The 20,424-nt window shown below is 36.5% G+C and overlaps 1 protein-coding gene across 4 annotated transcripts; it reads right to left on the bottom strand.

Moving 5' to 3' along the window:
• Positions 1 to 892: 892 nt before the first annotated feature.
• gk (glycerol kinase) lies at positions 893 to 20,197 on the bottom strand. 4 transcript variants are annotated; one of them, XM_056254280.1, is made up of 20 exons: positions 20,031 to 20,197; positions 18,188 to 18,261; positions 17,808 to 17,914; positions 15,143 to 15,220; positions 14,938 to 15,017; positions 10,247 to 10,384; positions 8,928 to 9,037; positions 6,807 to 6,873; positions 5,697 to 5,732; positions 5,480 to 5,547; positions 5,278 to 5,320; positions 5,103 to 5,183; positions 3,947 to 4,025; positions 3,755 to 3,851; positions 3,413 to 3,497; positions 2,890 to 3,010; positions 2,592 to 2,735; positions 2,267 to 2,353; positions 1,598 to 1,684; positions 893 to 976 (listed from the first exon to the last, which is right to left on the bottom strand). In XM_056254280.1, the coding sequence occupies exons 1-20, from the start codon at positions 20,121 to 20,123 to the stop codon at positions 963 to 965; spliced, it is 1,689 nt and encodes a 562-aa protein (XP_056110255.1). In that variant the 5' UTR covers positions 20,124 to 20,197; the 3' UTR covers positions 893 to 962. The 4 variants fall into 4 exon arrangements, with proteins under 4 accessions (XP_056110255.1, XP_056110256.1, XP_056110257.1 ...); XM_056254281.1 differs by having other exon boundaries at positions 893 to 973; XM_056254282.1 differs by lacking the exon at positions 1,598 to 1,684.
• Positions 20,198 to 20,424: the final 227 nt, after the last annotated feature.

Genomic DNA, 20,424 nt, shown 5'->3' with positions numbered 1-20,424 from the left:
TGCAGTGAATATAATCGATATACCCAGCCGCGTTGCCTGAACCACATTTGTGTGCTTATAATCTTTAAAATGTATTTAAATGAAATCGAAAAGAAGCAGAGTGGTGTTTTTATAACATATTTCGTTTTATTCTTGCCTAAAAATGTACATACAGAGATAACCGGAGTAGCAGAGCGAGCTGAGTGGCGCTTTCAAGAACGCGCTGTTCCATCAGCAGAATTACTGGACTCGCGTCCTCGGGAGTCATTCTCCTGAGTCGGACTTTGCGCAGGCTACTTGGTATTGAGAAACGCCTAATGCCGGCGCTTGTTTCTTGTGACAAACATGCCGAGAAGCAAGAACAAGATCTGCAGTATGTCATCCATAGTTGTTTACTATGTCGCTTTCTTCTTCGCGCGAAAATGACGTCGATCGCTTCTTTCCGGCTAACACCACGCCTATCAAGTAAGGGTACTGTTGGCAGTGGAAACGCTAGCCGGATCATGGTTTTACAGACCCGAACCGTACTGTACTGTACCGTACCGTACCGTACCGCTCAGTGGAAACGAGCCGTGCCATTAAAAAAAATTAAATTTGACAAAGATTGATTAGCACAACTGAGAGGTGCTACCCATCAATGAAAATTTCAATAGAATTTACTGTACAGACAAAATGCTAGAAACACTGAGCCACAGCAACTTCCTTCTAGTGAACAGTGTGGGAATACTACAGTAATATGTCATCATATCAAATATGTTCAATAAAACTTTCTGCTACAAAGCCAGAAAAGTCTTCATGTATAATTTGGAGGCTCTATGTCTGCAGGAAACATTAACAACCTCTATTTCAGTTGGAATGTCTTTAGACGGGGGTGTAATCTGCCAAAGCCACAGCACATCTAGAGTTTGAAGGGATAAGCCACGGACCCTCTTTTGTTCTTCTGACTTTGTCTCCTATCTTCTGAAATATGGAAGTGTTCAATTTTACTTCTGCCCTGCTTTAGTGAGAGAGAGAGAAAAAAAATTAGAACAGCAGGAACTATGTTTTGCTTAACCGATGAGCAGAAAGTGTCTATGTTTTTCAGCATGCTTGGTAATTTTGAAGATAGCGTGACACGTGACAGGGATGACCGGAGACTGTGAAGAAGTAATAGTGACAGTAAAAGCACATTTGGGGCAGACAGGGAGATTCCTAGAACAGGTACCTTTTTCCATCACCAAATTCACCAAACCAAACTACATATTTACAGCCATCAGCAACATGGCACTCTCACTCCAATTAATAAAAAAATGAGAACTGTGGAATGATTATTTTCCGGCTGCCATGAGTACATCTCATCACAAAGGACCTGTTCTATAATTTCCTCCTTACAGACCCACATGAATTGAAATGCTAGTCTATGACATTCATTCATACTACAAGACATCTACTTGCATCATATAAAGAGAACTAATGTGTGGTGGTTATCCTGAAATGTTGCCATGTGAGTATGCTCACGTTCACCGCTCTCTCTCAGGCCGATGGACTTCAAGCAGAAGGACACACATACAAAAACATGCATTTATCTTTTTCACCATCTCACAGTCACTCCCACACACTCACTCGCTCTCACACTGACCTGCAATGTACTTTGCTCCAATTAACATAAACATGCTACCCAGAATGTAAAAGCCCAAGGGTACACTACTGAAGATACTAGTCTCCTCTGTTGGTTGTCCAGAACACAGGTCCATGTTATGCAAGGCAGTGAAAAGAAAGAGAAAAGAAGTGGGACAATTAAGTAACTACCGATTTTGTGAAACCGAAAAACTAGTCACTTCTCCTGGAGGTTTGCTTTACTGGAGAGTTTAGTTCTAACTGAACCAGGTAATCAATAACTTTGCAGAAAAGTAGATCACCAGAAGGAAGACTTTGACCCCTGATAAAAACAAAAAACAAACAAGCTTTGTGTTGTTCCAAAGTTCTGAACATCCATTCTCCCTGACTTTAGACATTCTGGGTCAATACCTCTGGTTATTTATTACTACAAACCCTAAATCAATCTTTGACTACTGTTGTGGGCCTGGTTGTATTTTTTGGTGTGTATTTTTCCTTTTGGAAAAAACATTGAAATAATTTGAGCAAAAGAGATCAGATAATTTTCCAGATTTTTTCTTTTTTTACTCATTTAGATATAATATGCAATTACTGAATTACTTGTATTTGCAGAGTGTTTCTTTGATTAGTTGATTGATAAAATTTACAATCGAGTCAAAAAAAGAAAGGGAAATCCCACACACACACACACCATTTCCATTGTTGACTGGCTCAGTGGTTTCCCAGTTCATAGCCCTCTGTACAGCTTTCTTCCAGCGAGCATATCGCAGTTCGCTCTCTGCGTGTATAAAAAAAAATGAAAGTTTCATCTACAACTAGAGTGCTAATCAACAGTTAGTTATTACACACATTACAACACAATGTTATGGCCTGGAAGGTTCCAAAAAGTTTGTCAGTATTACATTGAACAAGGTTACAAATTAAATAAACAATTATTTTAATGCAAAAACTATATATTGTACATACAATTTACATTAGTTATGAGCTGTAGGGTGTTGGATTTTAGATTCCTTTACCCTCTGGGTTGATCTGAGGTTCAAATTTTTCTGAAGTGACCTCTGTGAGATCTTCTGGGTTCAGGCTCCACACACTGACCCCCTCAGCTGCTCCTGCTGCCATGGCAGCACCCAGAGCTGTGGTTTCAGGCATGGATGGTTTTACTGTAAATAAATACAATTTACATCACATATCTGCCCATTTCTAAGCATTTATGTACATCCTCATATAAAGATGTACAAGTAAATCAATAATACTTCATCCTTTCAAAAAGTGATGCACTTTTTCAGACCCTTTGTATGAAAATGTGTATCTTACCAACTGGGATACACAGTATGTCGGCCTGCAGCTGCATCAGTAACCGGTTGGATGTCATCCCTCCATCAACCTGGAGCTGAGCCAGATGAATACCACTGTCCAGGTTCATTGCATCCAGAATCTGAAACAAATTTTAGCATCCTTTAACATCCTACAAAAACAGTTTTTATAGTCACTTATTTATTCAGGACATACAGTACTCAATTTTAGAAATACACATCCAGCCTTAAGACTGTAAAAAAAAGAAAAGAAAAAGGGATAAATGTACAATAAAATAGACGCTGCAAAATAAACCACAACAGGGTGATCAGGACATGAAGTCTGTGGCTGACTAAATTGTCCTGCTTATTACATGTTCATTTGCAAATCAAATGAACATTAAATGAAGATTTGAGTTGAAATTATTTTACTAGTTTGTAGAGACCACAGAAACGCTTTGGACAACGTTTAATATTCATCTGTCAGAAATTATTTTAATTAGGACATTCAATCATGCAGACCCATGCCAATTCATGGAAGATACCTCTCGTGTCTGGAAGCAGACAGCTTCGAGTGCTGCAAAAGCCAAATGACTCCTATTGGTGAACTGTGTTAGACCACAGATGATTCTGTTGTAAGCAAGAGGCAGATGTTCAATGTTGTACTCATTTCATATAATAACACAGCACTGAAACTGGACTTAAAAGGAAGAAAGAAAATGCATTAATATCACAAGTATTCTCGCATGATAAAATGTGCTATAAGATTTACATTTATAATTAAAATATAGTGCCTTATGCTCATTGCACTCGGGCTTTAGAGTTTTTATGTCACTTACAGAGATCAGCCGAAAATGATCTTTTAAATGGACGGATCAGTTACTTACCCTCTGGCACTTGGTTCCCAGTATGGCGCATATAATCCAGAGAATGCAGGGACAAAGTAACAGCCGTATGATGTGCCAACATCAGCAGCTAATTTTTCTGAGGTGAAAAGTGAAGTGTTTATACTGAAATATTCCCAAACTGGGTTGAATGCTTTTATATTGGGTATAAATATAATTTCTATAAAAACACACCAAGTTCTGAAGAGGTTTGTATAATTCCAAGGTTATCCTTTAGCCAACGCACAACTGCTCCAGCAATGGCAACAGAACCCTATAAATAAGCATTGCAGATGAATAAGGTTAAAGGATTGGCTATATCACTTTAAATTACAAAGTGATTGTGAGAAATGAATAGATTTAAAAAATATATATTTTTAGAAGTGGTTTTGAAAAAGTTGCCAGTTCTAATAAATGTAAACAATAGGGATGCAACGACCCGATATCCAGTATCGGTCAAGTCTAGTCACCTTTATTTATATAGCGCTTTATAATACAGATTGTTTCAAAGCAGCTTTACAGGGATAACAGGAAAAAAATTAAATGATGCAAACTGTTCATTTCGACTGTACAGCACCTCTAAAAGAAAATAGTGTCATTGTTCAGCTGAAGTCAGTTTAGGGTTGATTCAGTTCCGTTGTAAAGATCATCAATTATTAAATGGGTTCATTTTATCTATAAAGCAGTTCTGCAGGAAAAGAGTAATGTTGTTGTCCAGCTCAGTTCGCACACAACAGCGCAAGTACAGTCAGATCAATAATATTGTTGAATATTAAGTGTCCCCAACTAAGCAAGCCAGAGGCGACAGTGGCAAGGAACCCAAACTCCATCAGGTGACAGAATGGAGAAAAAAGCTTTGGGACAAACCAGGCTCAGTCGGGCAGCCAAGTTCTCCCCTGGCGAATGAACGAACATGGAGTGATTATGATTCCATCTTTACATTCATGAAAACAATTTGTAGAAATTACTTCAGTTTTCTATAAAGAATAAAAATTCAGTTTTTTATTAACAATTTATCAGATTTAGCACTACACTTAAATCCACCTGTTTTTTTCACCACTGTTTTTTTTCCACTAAACGTTTAGATTTGATAAAATTATTGTGCATTTTTCAATAAATAATTTTGCTGCTGAATGATCCACGCACTAAGTTTATAATTTATTTTTGCAATAGATTACAATTATATATTTTTAATCATTTGTTGTCTTTCTCTATAATGAACTAGTGTGTATTTAGAGGGCTGTGTTTAACACATAAGACTGATTATCAGTTTCACACAGATATATAGATATTCTACAATGATCAAGAAAACAAAATGCATTGGTAATGGATCGTTATCATTTAAAATTACCTCTAGTGCGTAGTAGGCTGGCTTGTCACGCCCTAGTTTATATGCGACTGTTGTCAGAAGTCCATGGTCCGACATTACAGGCTTCAGAAAAAAAACAAAAGAAAAAAAAAAACATAGGAAGATTAAATGAAAAAAAAACACAATGCGTTTTAAAAGCTATATGTAAATTGAATACCTTTGTTCCTACATTCTTAAGAAGGAAACAACCAGTCCCATAACTGTAAATATAAAAACATAACATTTACATAATGTGAGAAAATATATACAATCACAAATAACATCATTCAATCTCAAACATTTTTGCATGTTGACACATTAGTGATCAGTGATCCTGCTGGATATGAAACAAAAGACAGATTAACAAAACTAAGTCATACGTATTTTTGGCTTGTCCGTCTTTGAAGCACATCTGTCCAACCAGCGCAGCAGACTGGTCACCAAGACACTGTAAATAGATGTAAAGTTACTTTAAAGGACTACAGAAAGGATTGTGAATAAAAAAAAAAAAAACAATGTATACAATCAAAAGTTGGCTAAATAAGAGGAAGACAGAAAGAAACAGTTATTGTTCTAATAGTAATCTAATAATCTTACCCCTGATATGGGGACACCAGTTAAAGGGCCAGATTTCTGTAAGAAAAAAATAGAATATTAAAAAGTAAAACAACAGGGGAAGAATTTAATACAGTAATATACTGTATTATACAAATTAATTTAATAATTAACATGCATTACACCACTCCCTGCTTAATGCCAAAACTCAAACACTTGAGCTAGGTTAAAAATGATAGTCTACTTTTAGAGCATTTTTGCATGTCAAAATCATCTGCTGCTGTGTGTTGTAAAGTTTCTTCTCTAGACATACCCCACAAATTGGTAAAACCACACAGAGGAAACAGTGACTCTACAAGTATGTGTTGCAAACTGAGTAATTGAGCAGCTTCATTTTTATTACTGCAACTCAAGATGGTGCGTCCTAAGCCATAGAGAAAGAATGAAGAAGAAAAAAAAGAAAAAAAGAAGGCAACATTGAAGAGGACCACAACCAGAACACTAAAGGAAAAAGTTTCTAAATTGGATAAAAACTTCAAGAGCTGTTGGAAAGGATAAGCAGTGCACCTGGCATCAAGCCAAAACACAGTGGAAAAACAATGACATGATCAAAATCCGGTACATTTCCAATAAGACCCCTACAAAGTATAAATTGCATTTATAACCAATAGGAAAAACATGTTTGCGCCATATTGGAAATGCACGAACTTCTGTGATGACAGGACACAGCAAAGTTGTCTCAGACATGACAGTGTGTAGACAGCTAGAGAAATACTCACCAGATTAGAGCTGATTTTCTATCAGTCAGCCCAAAGAGATCACAGGACACAAAATATAATCATGATAAAGAGGGAGATACTAAACTATCCAAAGGGTGAAATGACTGCTCCAAAGCAAAGTTCAAATTTGGATGGAAACCATTTTTCGGGCTTGTGGATTTTGTGTATGTACAGTTAAAGTACAAAGGGAAAACAGTTGCTGTTTGACAAGCAATGCTCTGGAGCAAAGATCATCTCTCTGTTGCACAGCATGCAAATAAATATTTTTATTTCACCCTGAGTAGGACACATTTTAAAGCAGTGTGACAATTTGATTTCTGTACTTGTGTTACATAATGCATGATTAATTATCTCTTTGGTGTCAAACACTTACCATCAAACCATAAATCTCTGAAGAACTTCTCACTTTTGGCAGAATTTCCATTGGTATATCAAAATATCTATTTAAGAAATATATATTATAAATAAATCTTAAAGGCTGGAATCGGTGAAGGCTGTAATACACTACACTGTTTTGCCCAGACTTCTGCATTGTTTGCAGTCTGGATGCATCAATGCTAATTGCCAAAAGACAGAGCCAACCTGCAGATTTGGTTTTATTTGATTTTTTACAGATTTTGCAGAAAACTCAGTAATACTCAGTTTTACTGTATGATAGCCAGTTTTTCCTCTGTAACCATTTACAAGTCAACAAGCGTTCAGATTTTAAAGTTGTGTAGTCTAGTGTACTCCAGCCTGAAAGGGATACTTCACACAAACATTTACATTCTCTCATCATTTACTTACCCTCATGTCTTCCCTGAACTTTTTCAACTATAAACTATGGACGCACCACTTTTCCCAGAATGAGTACAATACTTTTATTTTTAATACTTGCCGAATCAGAGTACTGATACCTGTATTTTCATTGCATTTTTTATTTTTTTTAAAATATTGGGCAGGGAAAGCAAAAGAATATGAAACAAATTAGTTGGCTTAGCAAATAGACATTTCCTTCAGTTAATTTCATGCCTAATTATGCCTGTTAAAATGTATTGTAGGAACTACTGTCACTTTCACTGTTCATATTATTGCTCTATCATATTTTATCTTTAATTTAATAGCACAGTGAATATTTAGAGCAGCTCCAAAAGGCCTCAACCAGTCAAGGGAAGCGAGTGGTTTTCTGTCTTTCGTTGTTAGATTAACATTAAAGACAAAGACAGCAGTAGGTTTATTAGGCTGATGTCACGCGTTTTTTTTTCAACTGTTTACATTCACTTAAGACCAAACCAACTATGTTACACAAGGATACTTGCCTATACGGGCATTTTTACATAATTTTTTGTGAATTTGTTAAAGAACAAGATGACATGAAATAGAACTATTTAATAGGCTATTCGTGCTAAGAGGGAGCACTCTGGGTGCGTGCTTCGGATGTTTGTCCACGGAAAACTTCTTGAAAACGTCATGTGATTACTGTACCGCCTTCCTGTAATAATGTTGGGAACCCCTCGTTATACATAAATCACGTAACAGTTCATGTTTTTACTTCGTTTTAATTCAAATGGTGCATGTGTGCTGAGTGAACGATCAACAGTTAAGAGCATGCAACAGTGCACTCTCTCTCTTTACGTCAGTTAATGTTAGTAATATGCATCTCATTTTATTTTATTTGCTATTGCCATATCCAACCGAACTACAAACTTTTCAGTGATGTCTATGAAAAAGGGATGTCAGCTCAACAATCTTCCGCGTCTGTGCCGCTGCAGCTATATAGGCGTAAATATTTAATTTGTTTAACATTCTATTAATTCTATAAATTTACTTCATAGACATCCTTCTCTGATTTATCCATTCTGCTTTCTGTTTGCTCTGTTGTCTGTGTTTCTTTGTCACAAGCACTGTAAACGCTGCATGGTATTGGTGCGTTTTAATGAGTACGAGTACATCAATGCAGTATTGGTATCGTTGCATCCCTACTATAAACCTAGCTTCCAACAAACTGTCATATGCGGGTTCATGAGAGTGTCGTAAAGTGCTACGTAAGCACACTGTGAAGTGTGACGTAAATGTGTTCTGAAGCTCAAGCGAGAACCACAGAGGACATCACTTCTTTCAGAGTTTCACAGCGCACTAAAATCAAACTTCACAATATGCGGACATTTATGTCAAGCGTAAACTCATGAACCCGTGTAGCCAGAAACTATGTTTTATAGTAAAAAAAAAAAAAAAAAGGATTTCTGTCATGTCAACTATGGGGTACACTTGTATTATTTGTACTCACAGAGAATGTGATCAGAGATTATTTTTCTAAAAATCTTTTGTTCATCTGATGAAAGAAAGTTATATACATCTGTGATGGCATTAGGGTGAGTAAATGATAAGAGGATTTAATTTTTTTTGTGGATTATCCCTTTAAGTCACATTCTTTTTGACTAGCTACTGCATATGCAAGTTAGCTTTACTCCAGAAAGATTTATAAAAAGAACTATGTAAGCAAATGTATAATTACGTGCAGAGCTCTGGATCCCAGTCCATTGTGTGAATATTGAAGAGCATGGTCCGGCTGGCATTGGTCACATCTGTGCAGTGAACACCTCCCTTCTTCCCCCCTGTCAAGCACTGAAAGTAAGGGGTTATAACCTATTATTTTAACAAGCTTAAATATTTACATCATGATCACTTCATACTGATCAGAGCCAGTATCAGCAAGCACGAGTTTATTTTGCAGTATCAGCAAGCACGAGTTTATTTTGCACTATGCAAGCATGAGCATTATTATTTAGAAGCCTGATGGCATTGGACTGCCACAAAGCCATGCACTGATTTCTTTTACACTTTAAAGGATTAGTTCACCTCAAAATGAAAATTTCCTGATAATTTACTCGCCTCAATGTTCATGAACCAAGATGTTCATGTCTTTCTTTCTTCAGTGGAAAAGAAATTACGTTTTTTGAAGAAAACATTTCAGGATTTTTCTCCACACAATGGACTTCAACGGTAACCAAATTGTTGAAGTCCAAATCAATGCAGTTTCAAAGGGCTTTGAAGTGCTTCAAAGGGCTCTGCACGATCCCAGCTGAGGAATAGGGTCTTATCTAGCAAACCGATCAGTCATTTTCTAAAAAAAATATAAATATATATACTTTTTAACCACAATTGTTCATCTTGTGCTGGTCTGCGATGCGCCAAGCATTACGTAATCACGTTGGAAAGGTCACGCTGGACGTAGACTGAAGTACCGCCCCATTGTTTACAAGCGTGGAGAAGGAGGATCGTTCAAATTTGATTGTATGTTGAATTACCTATTTATGTCTTTGTGTCAGTTTATTGTTTAAAATGGTCCTTTCGTGTGCACATCCTGGATGTTTAAAACAATGGGGCGGTACTTCCGCCTACATCCAGCGTGACCTTTCCAACGTGATTACGTAATGCCTGGCAGACCAGCACAAGACGAACAATTGTGGTTAAAAAGTATATACATTTTTTTTTTTTTTTTTTGAAAATAACCAATCGTTTCGCTAGATAAGACCCTATTCCTCAGCTGGGATCGTGCAGAGCCCTTTGAAACTGCATTGATTTGGACTTCAACTATTTGGTTACCGTTGAAGTCCATTGTGTGGAGAAAAAACCTGAAATGTTTTCCTCAAAAAACATAATTTCTTTTCCACTGAAGAAAGACAGACATGAACATCTTGGTTCATGAACATTGAGGCGAGTAAATTATCAGGAAATTTTCATTTTGAGGTGTGAACTAATCCTTTAACCCCAAACTCATATACACAGTCCCTATATATCACATAAGAGATACCTCACTGCCACTGCTCTTACCCAGATAAGCCAGGAGTCAACAGTTCCAAACATTGCCTTGTGGGAGAGCACAGCTTCATGGATCTTTTCCACATTATCCATCAACCAGCGTAACTTTACTGCACTGAAGTATGTGCTGATGGGAAGGCCAGTCTTGTGCTTTAGAAGGCAAGAGAAGTAACAATAATTATTCAATTTTGTCAACTTTGAGTATGATATGACATATAACTTGAGCACAATTATGAATAAACTTAAAAGTCCAGTGATGAGCAGTTTTTCCTCACAGCTTTGACAATTCCATTTGAAACAAAAAAAAATCAGCGTGGGGCATATTGAAGTGCTAGTCCATGTGACAGCTTAGTGCTGTCAAAATATTCGGTACTTCGGTACCAAGTCGGTACTAAAAAAATTTCAACATCACGGTACCAAGTACCGGTGGTACCGAGTACCCGGTCAAACCCGGTTCTGGACATGCATGCATGCACGAAGGGCGTGAAGTTGCGTCCTCTTCATGAAAGCGCTGAGACATGGCGACCAGCGGCGCTGCTGATGTGGTGGCTGGAAATCCACTTGTTGATAAGAAAGGAGGAAAGAGCCATGTGTGGAAATTAGTGTTGTCAAAGTACCGGTACTGTAGACTATTTAAATATTAACCCTGCATGTTCTGCTTGTCTCTGTGTGAATGAATGGCGCAGACGCGCTGTTTCATTTAACGTTACCTCACACACACACACACACACACACACACAAACTGAAGCACGAGTGACGCTTGCGCTGTTTTCAGTCTCTGCTGCCTTACGATATGATGACATGATTCATGATTCAATTCATCTCTGACTGTACGTTCACACCGCCGCCGACTTGAGCGTCAAAGAAGCTCTGGCCGCCTTGTCAAGGACTCTTGTCAAAAAGTACGGGGAAGCTTGTTGACGCTTTGGACGATTTGAACGCTCTGACGTTGCAGGGAGAATAGAAGTGTCACAACATGAAATGTAATAAACAGAAAAAAACAAGCAATACATTAAAGAAACCTTTTATAATGGCAGCATTTTTATAAACGTTTGTCACATTTGGTCGGGAAAAAAAGAATAGTTAGCTATTATTATTATTATTTGCATTAGGCTATAAATGCAATTGGTCAAATCGGTGTTCCCGCTTTAAAACGAGTGTTCGTAAATATTTCAAATAAAAGTTGCGCTCATGCGGTCCCTATAAGCAAACAACGTCATGTCATAAATGATAGGAAACCCAGCAACGGCGATTATTAGCTTCTCTTCCATTTTCTCGGAACTAATGTTTTGGTAGGAACGAAAGTTTACATTGTATGTTTCTCCGGAATCAGCCAGTGCGAAGGACGTCTATATTCCGATTGGTTGCTGGCGTTTTGCCGCTGCACCGCGTCATAGCTCATTACCATAAAGTTGAGCTTCTTTCAACTTTCTGATTGACGCTCAAAACGCCCAAAACGCGACGCCGATGGATTTGACGCTCCTTGCAGCTGAGAAAAGCCAGCTTCCATTGAAAATGAATGACTTCCGGCCGCTTTGGAAGCTCAAGTCGGCGGCGGTGTGAACGTACAGTGAGAGTCACTTGCTCACTTCATGAGCATTTTACCGTTTCATTTGAGAAAAACTATCGTCATATCATACTCGCACAGAAACTCAAAGGTCTTCACGGCAACCCGTCAAAATAAAAGTTCGGTTTAACTTAAAGAAATTGACAGAAATAATTATATTAGGCTACTGTACAATAGATTTAACTACGTCTCCATTAATTAAAAATACTACTACTAATAATAATAATGTGTGCATAGAAGGTTGCTTATTTTTCACTTTTTCATTTCTCAATATCATCAATATTTTCGTTTAAACAGCATGTAGCCTTCAATGCTTTCATAAATTTACCGCCATAAATGATAAAGTCATTGAATTGAATTTAATATTTCTTTTCAAATAGTTAAATAAATTGGAAAAATAGTTCAAACAGATTTTGCTGTGGTACCGAGAACCGTAAAATTTTAATGGTATCGGTACAGACTACTGGAATTTTGGTACCGTGACATCCCTATGACAGCTTTTGACAAACACAGTTGTATTAAAAATTAAGTCTAATCGATTCCCCCTTTAGATTTAATATGAAACTAACTAACTTTTAACTAATTTTTAGTAATCAAATTTCATCATATAAAAAAAAAAAATAGTTTCAAAAGTGATCTACTTCAGATGCACTGAAGCAGCTTTAGCGTGTTTTTATGTTGGGGATGCTTCAGATTCTAGAGAGCATTTGATTGGACAGAAAAAAGTGCATAATGGTGTAATCAAAATGTACATTCAGAATGTATCTTCTAAATGTTAATTTGTCATGTTTTGGAGCACGCCAGCTTATAGATATTCATACTAAAAGCCACAAAACTTCCATCTTGATTTCATGGGGATTTAAAAAATAAAGACTTCCTGACAGATATTTTGAAAATTATTTTATATAATAATGGATTGTGTATGTAGTAGGGATGCACGATATAGGATTTTGGCCGATATTCGATATGCCGATATTTTCAAACTAATTTTGCCCGATGCCGATATCGATATATTTGTATTTTTTTTAAGTGCAAAAAAAGCTTATTAAAGCTTCTATTAATGTTCTCAGTCAAGAGCAGTGAGTGATTTCCTCTGTGTTTTGTTGTTTTATTAACATTAACGGGATAGTTCTCCCAAAAATTTAAATTGTCATAATTTACTCTCTCAAGTTTCTTTCTTCTGTTGAAATTATAAAAGTTATTTGGAAGAATGTCCAGGATATGTATTCTTGATATCAACAATTGCATTCTTGATATCAACAATTGCATTCTTGATATCAACAATTGAATTCTTGATATCAACAATTGAAATCTTGATATAAACAATTGAATTCTTGATATCAAAAATGTAATTGTTGATATCAACAATTGAATTCTTGATATCTGTAATTGTATTTTCACTAGTGAAATGTCACCATAGGCTGCCATTCAAAATCAATTGTTGATATCAAGAATGCAATTGTTACTAGTAAAAATGCGAATTCCTGATATCAATAATTAAATTGTTACTAGTTGAAATGTCTATTCTTGATATCAACAATTGAATTGCTACTAGTAAGAATGTTCATTTTTGATATCAATAATTACATTTTCACTAGTGACAATGTTCATTTCTGATATCATGAATGTGATTGTTACTAGTAAGAAAGCCATTTTAGATATCTGAAATAATATTGATATCAATAATACATTTTCAGATATCAAGAATAAACATTTTTACTAGTAGCAATTCAATTGTTGATATCAGGAATTCGCATTTTTACTAGTAACAATCTAATTCTTGATATCAGGAATATAATTATTGATATCAACAATTGAATTCTTGATATCAAAAATGTAATTGTTGATATCAAAAATGTAATTGTTGATATCAAAAATGTAATTGTTGATATCAAAAATGTAATTGTTGATATCAAAAATGTAATTCTTGATATCAACAATTGATTTTGAATGGCAGCCTATGGTGACATTTCACTAGTGAAAATACAATTGTTGATATCAAGATTTCAATTGTTGATATCAAGAATTCAATTGTTGATATCAAGAATTCAATTGTTGATATCAAGAATGCAATTGTTGATATCAAGAATGCAATTGTTGATATCAAGAATGCAATTGTTGATATCAACAATTGTATTCTTGATATCAAAAATTTAATTGTTGATATCAATAATTATAATTTTAACTAGTGAAAATTGAATTGTTGATATCAAGGATTCATATCCTGAAAATGAATAAAAGTTAAAACGGCTTGCCATACCATAGTATATTTAAGCACAAGAAAGAAATGAATCCAGGTTTGAAACAACATTAGATAGACAGAATTTTTATTTCTGGGTGCAGTATCTCTTTAAAGACAAGCGGCAGAATATTATTACTGTCTCTTTAAGAACTGCACGCGAGTAACGCGACGCGTCTAATATACACGCATTTGACAAGCAGATTTTCTCTGTTTGCTTTCACTTTAGACATAACCAACTTTGTTTATGTAAACCTTGTGTGTATTTGACAGTATCAGCGCAATAAGACTCGAAAGATTAGTCCAGTATGCAGGCGCTGTGACAGGCTTTTAGTTCCTGTGAGCGTCGCGTCTACCCGCTCAGAAAAGCGGATGTTAGAACAGCGCATCAGCACGTGAATGACATGTTTACCTAGCAAGACTTTGACGCACATGCAAACAATGAACTTTTGTGAATTGCAGTGTCCCGTGAGTGTAACTCTACCTCTGCGTTTACATGTGATGTGAATGTACGTCGCGTTGTACAGTGTATGTTGAGATGAAGGCGCCAGAATTGAACTGATAGAATGCACGATACTATGATTTTTCTTCAAAAGCAGATCGTGGAGACATTTTAATCATCCACGATCAAAAACCGTGAGACGCGCACCCCTAGTTGGAAGTTTAAGTTGCTGGCGCTCATGCTTCGTTCACGGTCGTCACGTGCGCATAGGAAACACGCCACCCTATCGGCAAGACTCATCGGCAGAAATATTCATATCGGCCGATGCCGATGATGGTCATTTTAAGCTTTTATCGGCCGATACCGATGTTGTCCCGATAGCATCGTGCATCCCTAGTATGTAGCTGTTCAAGATAATTTCAGTCTTGTTTACAAGGGAACACTGGCACTCTCACCTTGAGGTGGTTTTTGTTCCTGCCAGGAGTTTTGTTGATAAGTCTTTCTACTGTGGACTGGGTCCGCAGATCAAGCCAAACTAAACATCAAAATAAATTAGTAATTATTATTATTATTTTTTAATAGATTCTGAACTGTAAAACAATGGATACAATGTCTGAAAAAAGTGGTATTTATAAATAAAAGTGAGGCAATGTTACTTACCTATAGCATTGTAAAGTGGTTCCCCCGTTTCCTTGTCCCAAACAATGGTGGTTTCCCTCTGATTTGTCACCCCAATGGCTACACGGATTAAAATAAGGGAAGAAATTAAAATATTACACAACTGGTGTGCACATCCCAAACTCCCAGAGTTGGGCGCAGGTGCAGGACAACTGAGTAATACAAATGAAAAAAAGAAGTGTGAAGTCCGCACACTGAAAAAGCTGCTCCAAAGAATTTATTAGCAAGGCAACGTTTCGACCATCAGGTCTTCATCAGGCACAATAATCACTGTAGAGTAAGTTTAGCATTAAATAGACACAGGTGATCACCATTAATATAATCACCTTGATTATGCACACATAAGGGATCATGTGACAGATACGTGACAAATACAAAGCACGTGACCATAACATTTCACGCGAGAAAAAAAAACAAAAAAAAAACATACATACCTACATACATACCCATACATATATACATATACACATACATATACATGCATACACATATAAACACATATACATAAACACATACACAATAATAATAATACTATAAAAAAGGCTTGATATCAAACTCCTCATTCAACCCTAATGGTGACAGAGTGCTTAAAGTATAAATCCAAAAACATTCCCTCTGTAATAATTTTTTCTCATAATCTCCTCCTCTTGAGGGTTTTGTTACTTTTTCTATGCCAATATACTGCAAGGCGCTGACATTATGGCCTACTTTTCTAAAAATGAGCCGCTATAGGGCTGCGCATATCACCAGTCCTAATGGTACTGCGATGTTCACTAATACGGGTACGCAATTGTCTAAATGTTTTTCCCACGTATGCAAGACCGCAAGGACACCGAATTAGATAAATCACATGAGTGGAAGAACAAGTAATAGTACCCCGTATCGGAATATCATGACCAGTACGTGGATGACTAAAAGACTTACATTTGTGTGTAAAAGCACACTGGGCGCAATTACCACACCTGTAATTCCCTGGGGGAAGAGTTGGAATACCATGTTTCGTGCGTGAAGGATATTCAGATTTCACAAGCAAGTCACGAAGATTATTTTGGCGTTTAAAGACTAGTTTTGGACCATTTTTAAAAACACCTGATAATTTAGGATCACTTGAAATGATATGCCAATGTTTATTTAAAATGCTACGAAACTCCGCACCCAATGCTGAGTACTTTATCGTACAAATGGGAGCATTGAGAACTTGCGTATTCTTATCACGTTTTTTTCGCAAACACTGCATTTGAGAGGTCTCATTGATTTTTTTTTGGCATTTTCCATCCATTCTATACGGTAACCACGATTCAAGAATCTTTTAGTTAAAACATTGGATTGGTGAGTATATGATTCATCCGTGCTACAGATTCTACGCACACGCTTAAATTGACTGATAGGTAAACTCTTAATTAAAGGTCTAGGATGGAAACTATCGCCTCTTAAAATAGTGTTGCGATCCGTTGATTTTCGGTATAGATCGGTATGGAGTTTCCCGTCATTTATATATACTCGAACATCAAGGAAACTAATGCTTACTGGATCGCATTCCATAGTGAAATTCACATGCTCAGTCCTTGAGTTAAGATAATTCAAAAACATCAACATCTCTGCAGGCGTGGCCTTAGTGATCATAAAAATGTCATCAATGTACCGCTTGTAAAGCAAAATCTTAGGAAAAAAGGAATTTGACTCATTTAGAATAAAGTCATTTTCAAAAACTCCCATATACAAGCAAGCATAATTAGGTGCCATCTTACTACCCATTGCAGTACCTTTCACTTGTAAGTAAAAGTCGTCCTGAAAACGAAAAAAATTGTTAGTTAGGACAATACTTGCTAAGTCCAATAGACATGCTGTACTAGGTTTTTCGTCCACAGATCTTTGTGTTAAAAATTGTTCTAAAGCAGATAAACCCTCAGTATGAGGGATGTTGGTATATAAACTCTGAACATCAAAAGTGGCAAGAAGGACAGCATCAACAGCAAAGTCAACATTATATAATGATTCAATAAAATCCATAGAATCTCTTACATATGACGACAACATGGGTACAAAAGGTTTGATATAAAAATCCACATAAGAGGAAATGTTTTCAGTAAGACTACCTATACCGCTCACAATAGGACGACCTTTCAAAGGAGTTTCTAGGCCTTTGTGGACCTTAGGCAAAGTATATAAAATAGATGTAATTGGAAAATCTACTTTCAGAAATTCATATTCATTTTTACTGAACTCCCCATTTTCAAAATGTGACAATAACTTAGAGTCAATGCACGCTTTTAATTTGTTAGTAGGATCAGCAAGTAAGGGTTCATAAAAGACATGATCATTCAATTGTCTGCGGATTTCTTTTTCATTGGTCACGTGCTTTGTATTTGTCACGTATCTGTCACATGATCCCTTATGTGTGCATAATCAAGGTGATTATAATTAATGGTGATCACCTGTGTCTATTTAATGCTAAACTTACTCTACAGTGATTATTGTGCCTGATGAAGACCTGATGGTCGAAACGTTGCCTTGCTAATAAATTCTTTGGAGCAGCTTTTTCAGTGTGCGGACTTCACACTTCTTTTTTTCAAGAAATTAAAATAACCAACCATAAAAGCATAGTGTAAGAACATGTGCATGGAGAAATAGCAGGTGGTCCTGGTACCTTTTATGTTTGAGATATCAATGTTGAGCTGGGTCAGTTTCTCACAGGTCCTGTCCATACACTCATACACAGACTGAAGAATCTCTTTTGGATCTTCCTCCACCCAGCTGGGAACAGACAATAAATCATTTTAATGTTCTCAGTCAGACCTGACACATGAAACCTGCATGAATCCTAAATACAGCACACTACACACAGTTGACACATGACATCATTACCATCCAAGTGAATGGAAAAAATCCTATTCAGCTCATCCAGAATAACAGTATGAACCAATAGTGAACTTGTGATTTGAATCAGAAGTTTTACTATAGCTATATTAATGCATTGCCCCATTGAACCAGCATGCCATCTCATGACAGAAAGGACACAATACTCACCCCTCTTTAGGAAAGCTCTGTTTAATCTCAACCTGATGGTGGCTGAGAAGCTCTGCGGTTTTTGCATTGAAAACCTACAAGTAAAAGAAGAGAGAAAGATGCCAAGTCTGTCAGTTAAATTTCATAACAAGAAAATAAAGAAAACATGAATTAAAGCCACTTATCATGAAACATATTGCATTCAGTAATGTCAGATGAAATGGTTCAAAAGGGCACCCCAAAGGTTAATCTATTTTAAAGCAGAAAATTAACACTTATTTTAATTATTATTTTTTAAATCAAAATTTGCTTAAATTTTTATGACAAGAGTCAGATGGCCTGCCCAATGAAGATTATTCTTCCAAACTGCCTCTGTTCAACTTGGAGAAAGACAGAAATCACAGGTATAAAAACAATGTTTTGGAGAAAGAATGCCAGAATAGCAATTCCCTGACTTGTACCTGCTACATTTCAGTGTGGTATTGCAGTCATTTGTCAGTGATGCTGAAAACTGGAAATTCCAGGTATTACAAAGGCATTAATTACAAAGTTTTATTTCATTCTGAGCTTTTCTATTGAGTAACAATTCCCACCGCAACATTTTTACAATATGAGGAATGTTTTTTTAGGCTGTGGAATTACAAGCACACCCTATTTTAACACGAACACACATTCTTCTGTGTCTTCCTAATGGACAAAACAAAAGCACAAAAAAACAACATATTTTTTGCTTTGTCCACTATTAGTGTCATGACCTTGTCAGATGAGATCTAATGTACGTAACATATTAGGCCCACAGTAGGCAACAGTAACATTTCAGGTCAGAACAACCTGTGAAGAAAGGGGTCTTCAAACATGATCTTCCTCATGAGAGGGACAGGGACCCCAACCTAAAATTTAAAAGGTATATAGTTCCTTGTATAAAGATCAAATATGTACTGTGAAAAAAAAAAAATTCATACTAATAATGTCAAAAATATTTAGTTAAGTAACATTATTAGGGTGAATTTGGACACTTTCTGCCATTCAGATGACTGGGAAAAATGTCCCAATTTTCCTGAATTAGCCTTATATTTTTCCTACTCATTATAGTACTGTACTGTAAGATTTTATTTATTACCTAATTTACTTATTTTAATCTACTTTTTATTTATTTGTGTTTATTATGAACTTTTTTTACATTAATTTAAGACTGTTTTTCTCTAAACATTTCCACAGCCCCCTAGCACTCACTTGCAGATCTATCAGGATCCTTCAACACAACTAAAACAATAGGCAATCTTATACACTGTATGGAGAAACTGTCCAATGTGTGATTGGCTGTCATTTAGTCGTCAAGTTCTAAAAACATCATAATTACAGCTGTCATATTAAAGTGGGAATTGAAACTTAGTTTTAAGCAAAACATTTGAACTTTGTAATGCTGCTCAAATCCAAACATTGTGTAACTGGGTAAAAAGTAGATTATTACCAGTTTAGCAAGTTAAATTTCACAGAGAGCCAGAAATTAACAGCATTTGGGCTGAACGTGTTCACTTGCCTAGTGTCAAAATATCCCTTCGATTGCACAAAATAATTATTTACAGAGACAAGTACCGAGGAAACAGAAAGCTAACTAGAAAGATTCAGCTAATGTTCAATTGTCATCATACGGAAGACTAAGCAGACCCAGACACTAAAAGCAATTCATTTGGCTAACTTCCATGACAGCTGAATCAGAACTCCTGCTGAACCGGCTTCGGCATCTTTATCTGCCGGCACATGTTGGCAAGGGCACGGAGGACTCTCCAATCTCTGTCTGTATGCGAGCCACTTCAGTAAGCTCGACCACAACCAGATGACATGTCCTCAAGATGCGACTTACCAGAAAACGTGTGGAACTCGTGCCTTGGTCGATAGCAGCTACGAGGGGGCCTAGCATGATTCTGTTCGACGATGCAGCCATTATACCGTTCATTGAATCAGTGAACGTGAGTGACTACAGCAGCCAGAAATATAACTCTGGACACTCGGCTCTGCGCTCCGCCCTCGCTCCCGCTCAGACTTATCCGCGGCACTGACGCCATGATGATGACGTAAACATGCCCCGTGAGGGAGGAGAGTTTTTCTAATGAAATAGCTATCACTTTGAAATCTACACTTTGGAGTTTATACTTTTAATTATAGTGAAATGTAATAAATTGCACAGACGCAATAAATTATACATACTTATAATATCATAAATTAGAATACAATCAGTGCCTTCGTTTACTGCACTC

This window comes from Rhinichthys klamathensis, unplaced genomic scaffold (assembly GCF_029890125.1).
Source record: "Rhinichthys klamathensis goyatoka isolate OS25496 unplaced genomic scaffold, OSU_Roscu_1.1 h1tg000111l_1, whole genome shotgun sequence".
Taxonomy (NCBI): Eukaryota; Metazoa; Chordata; class Actinopteri; order Cypriniformes; family Leuciscidae; genus Rhinichthys; species Rhinichthys klamathensis.
Note: the sequence above shows the minus strand (reverse complement) of the source record. Positions and strands in the feature narration are given on the sequence as shown.

Bases quoted from the DNA above. Each gene is read 5' to 3' on its own strand.
- gk (XM_056254280.1), bottom strand. From the start codon at position 20,123: ATGAACGGTATAATGGCTGCATCGTCGAACAGAATCATGCTAGGCCCC. The intron at 5,184-5,277 runs GTATTCAATTTA...TTTTTTCTGAAG, and splicing joins TTAAGAATGTAGGAACAAAG to CCTGTAATGTCGGACCATGG. The intron at 3,852-3,946 runs GTGTGTTTTTAT...TTTTCACCTCAG, and splicing joins ACAAACCTCTTCAGAACTTG to AAAAATTAGCTGCTGATGTT.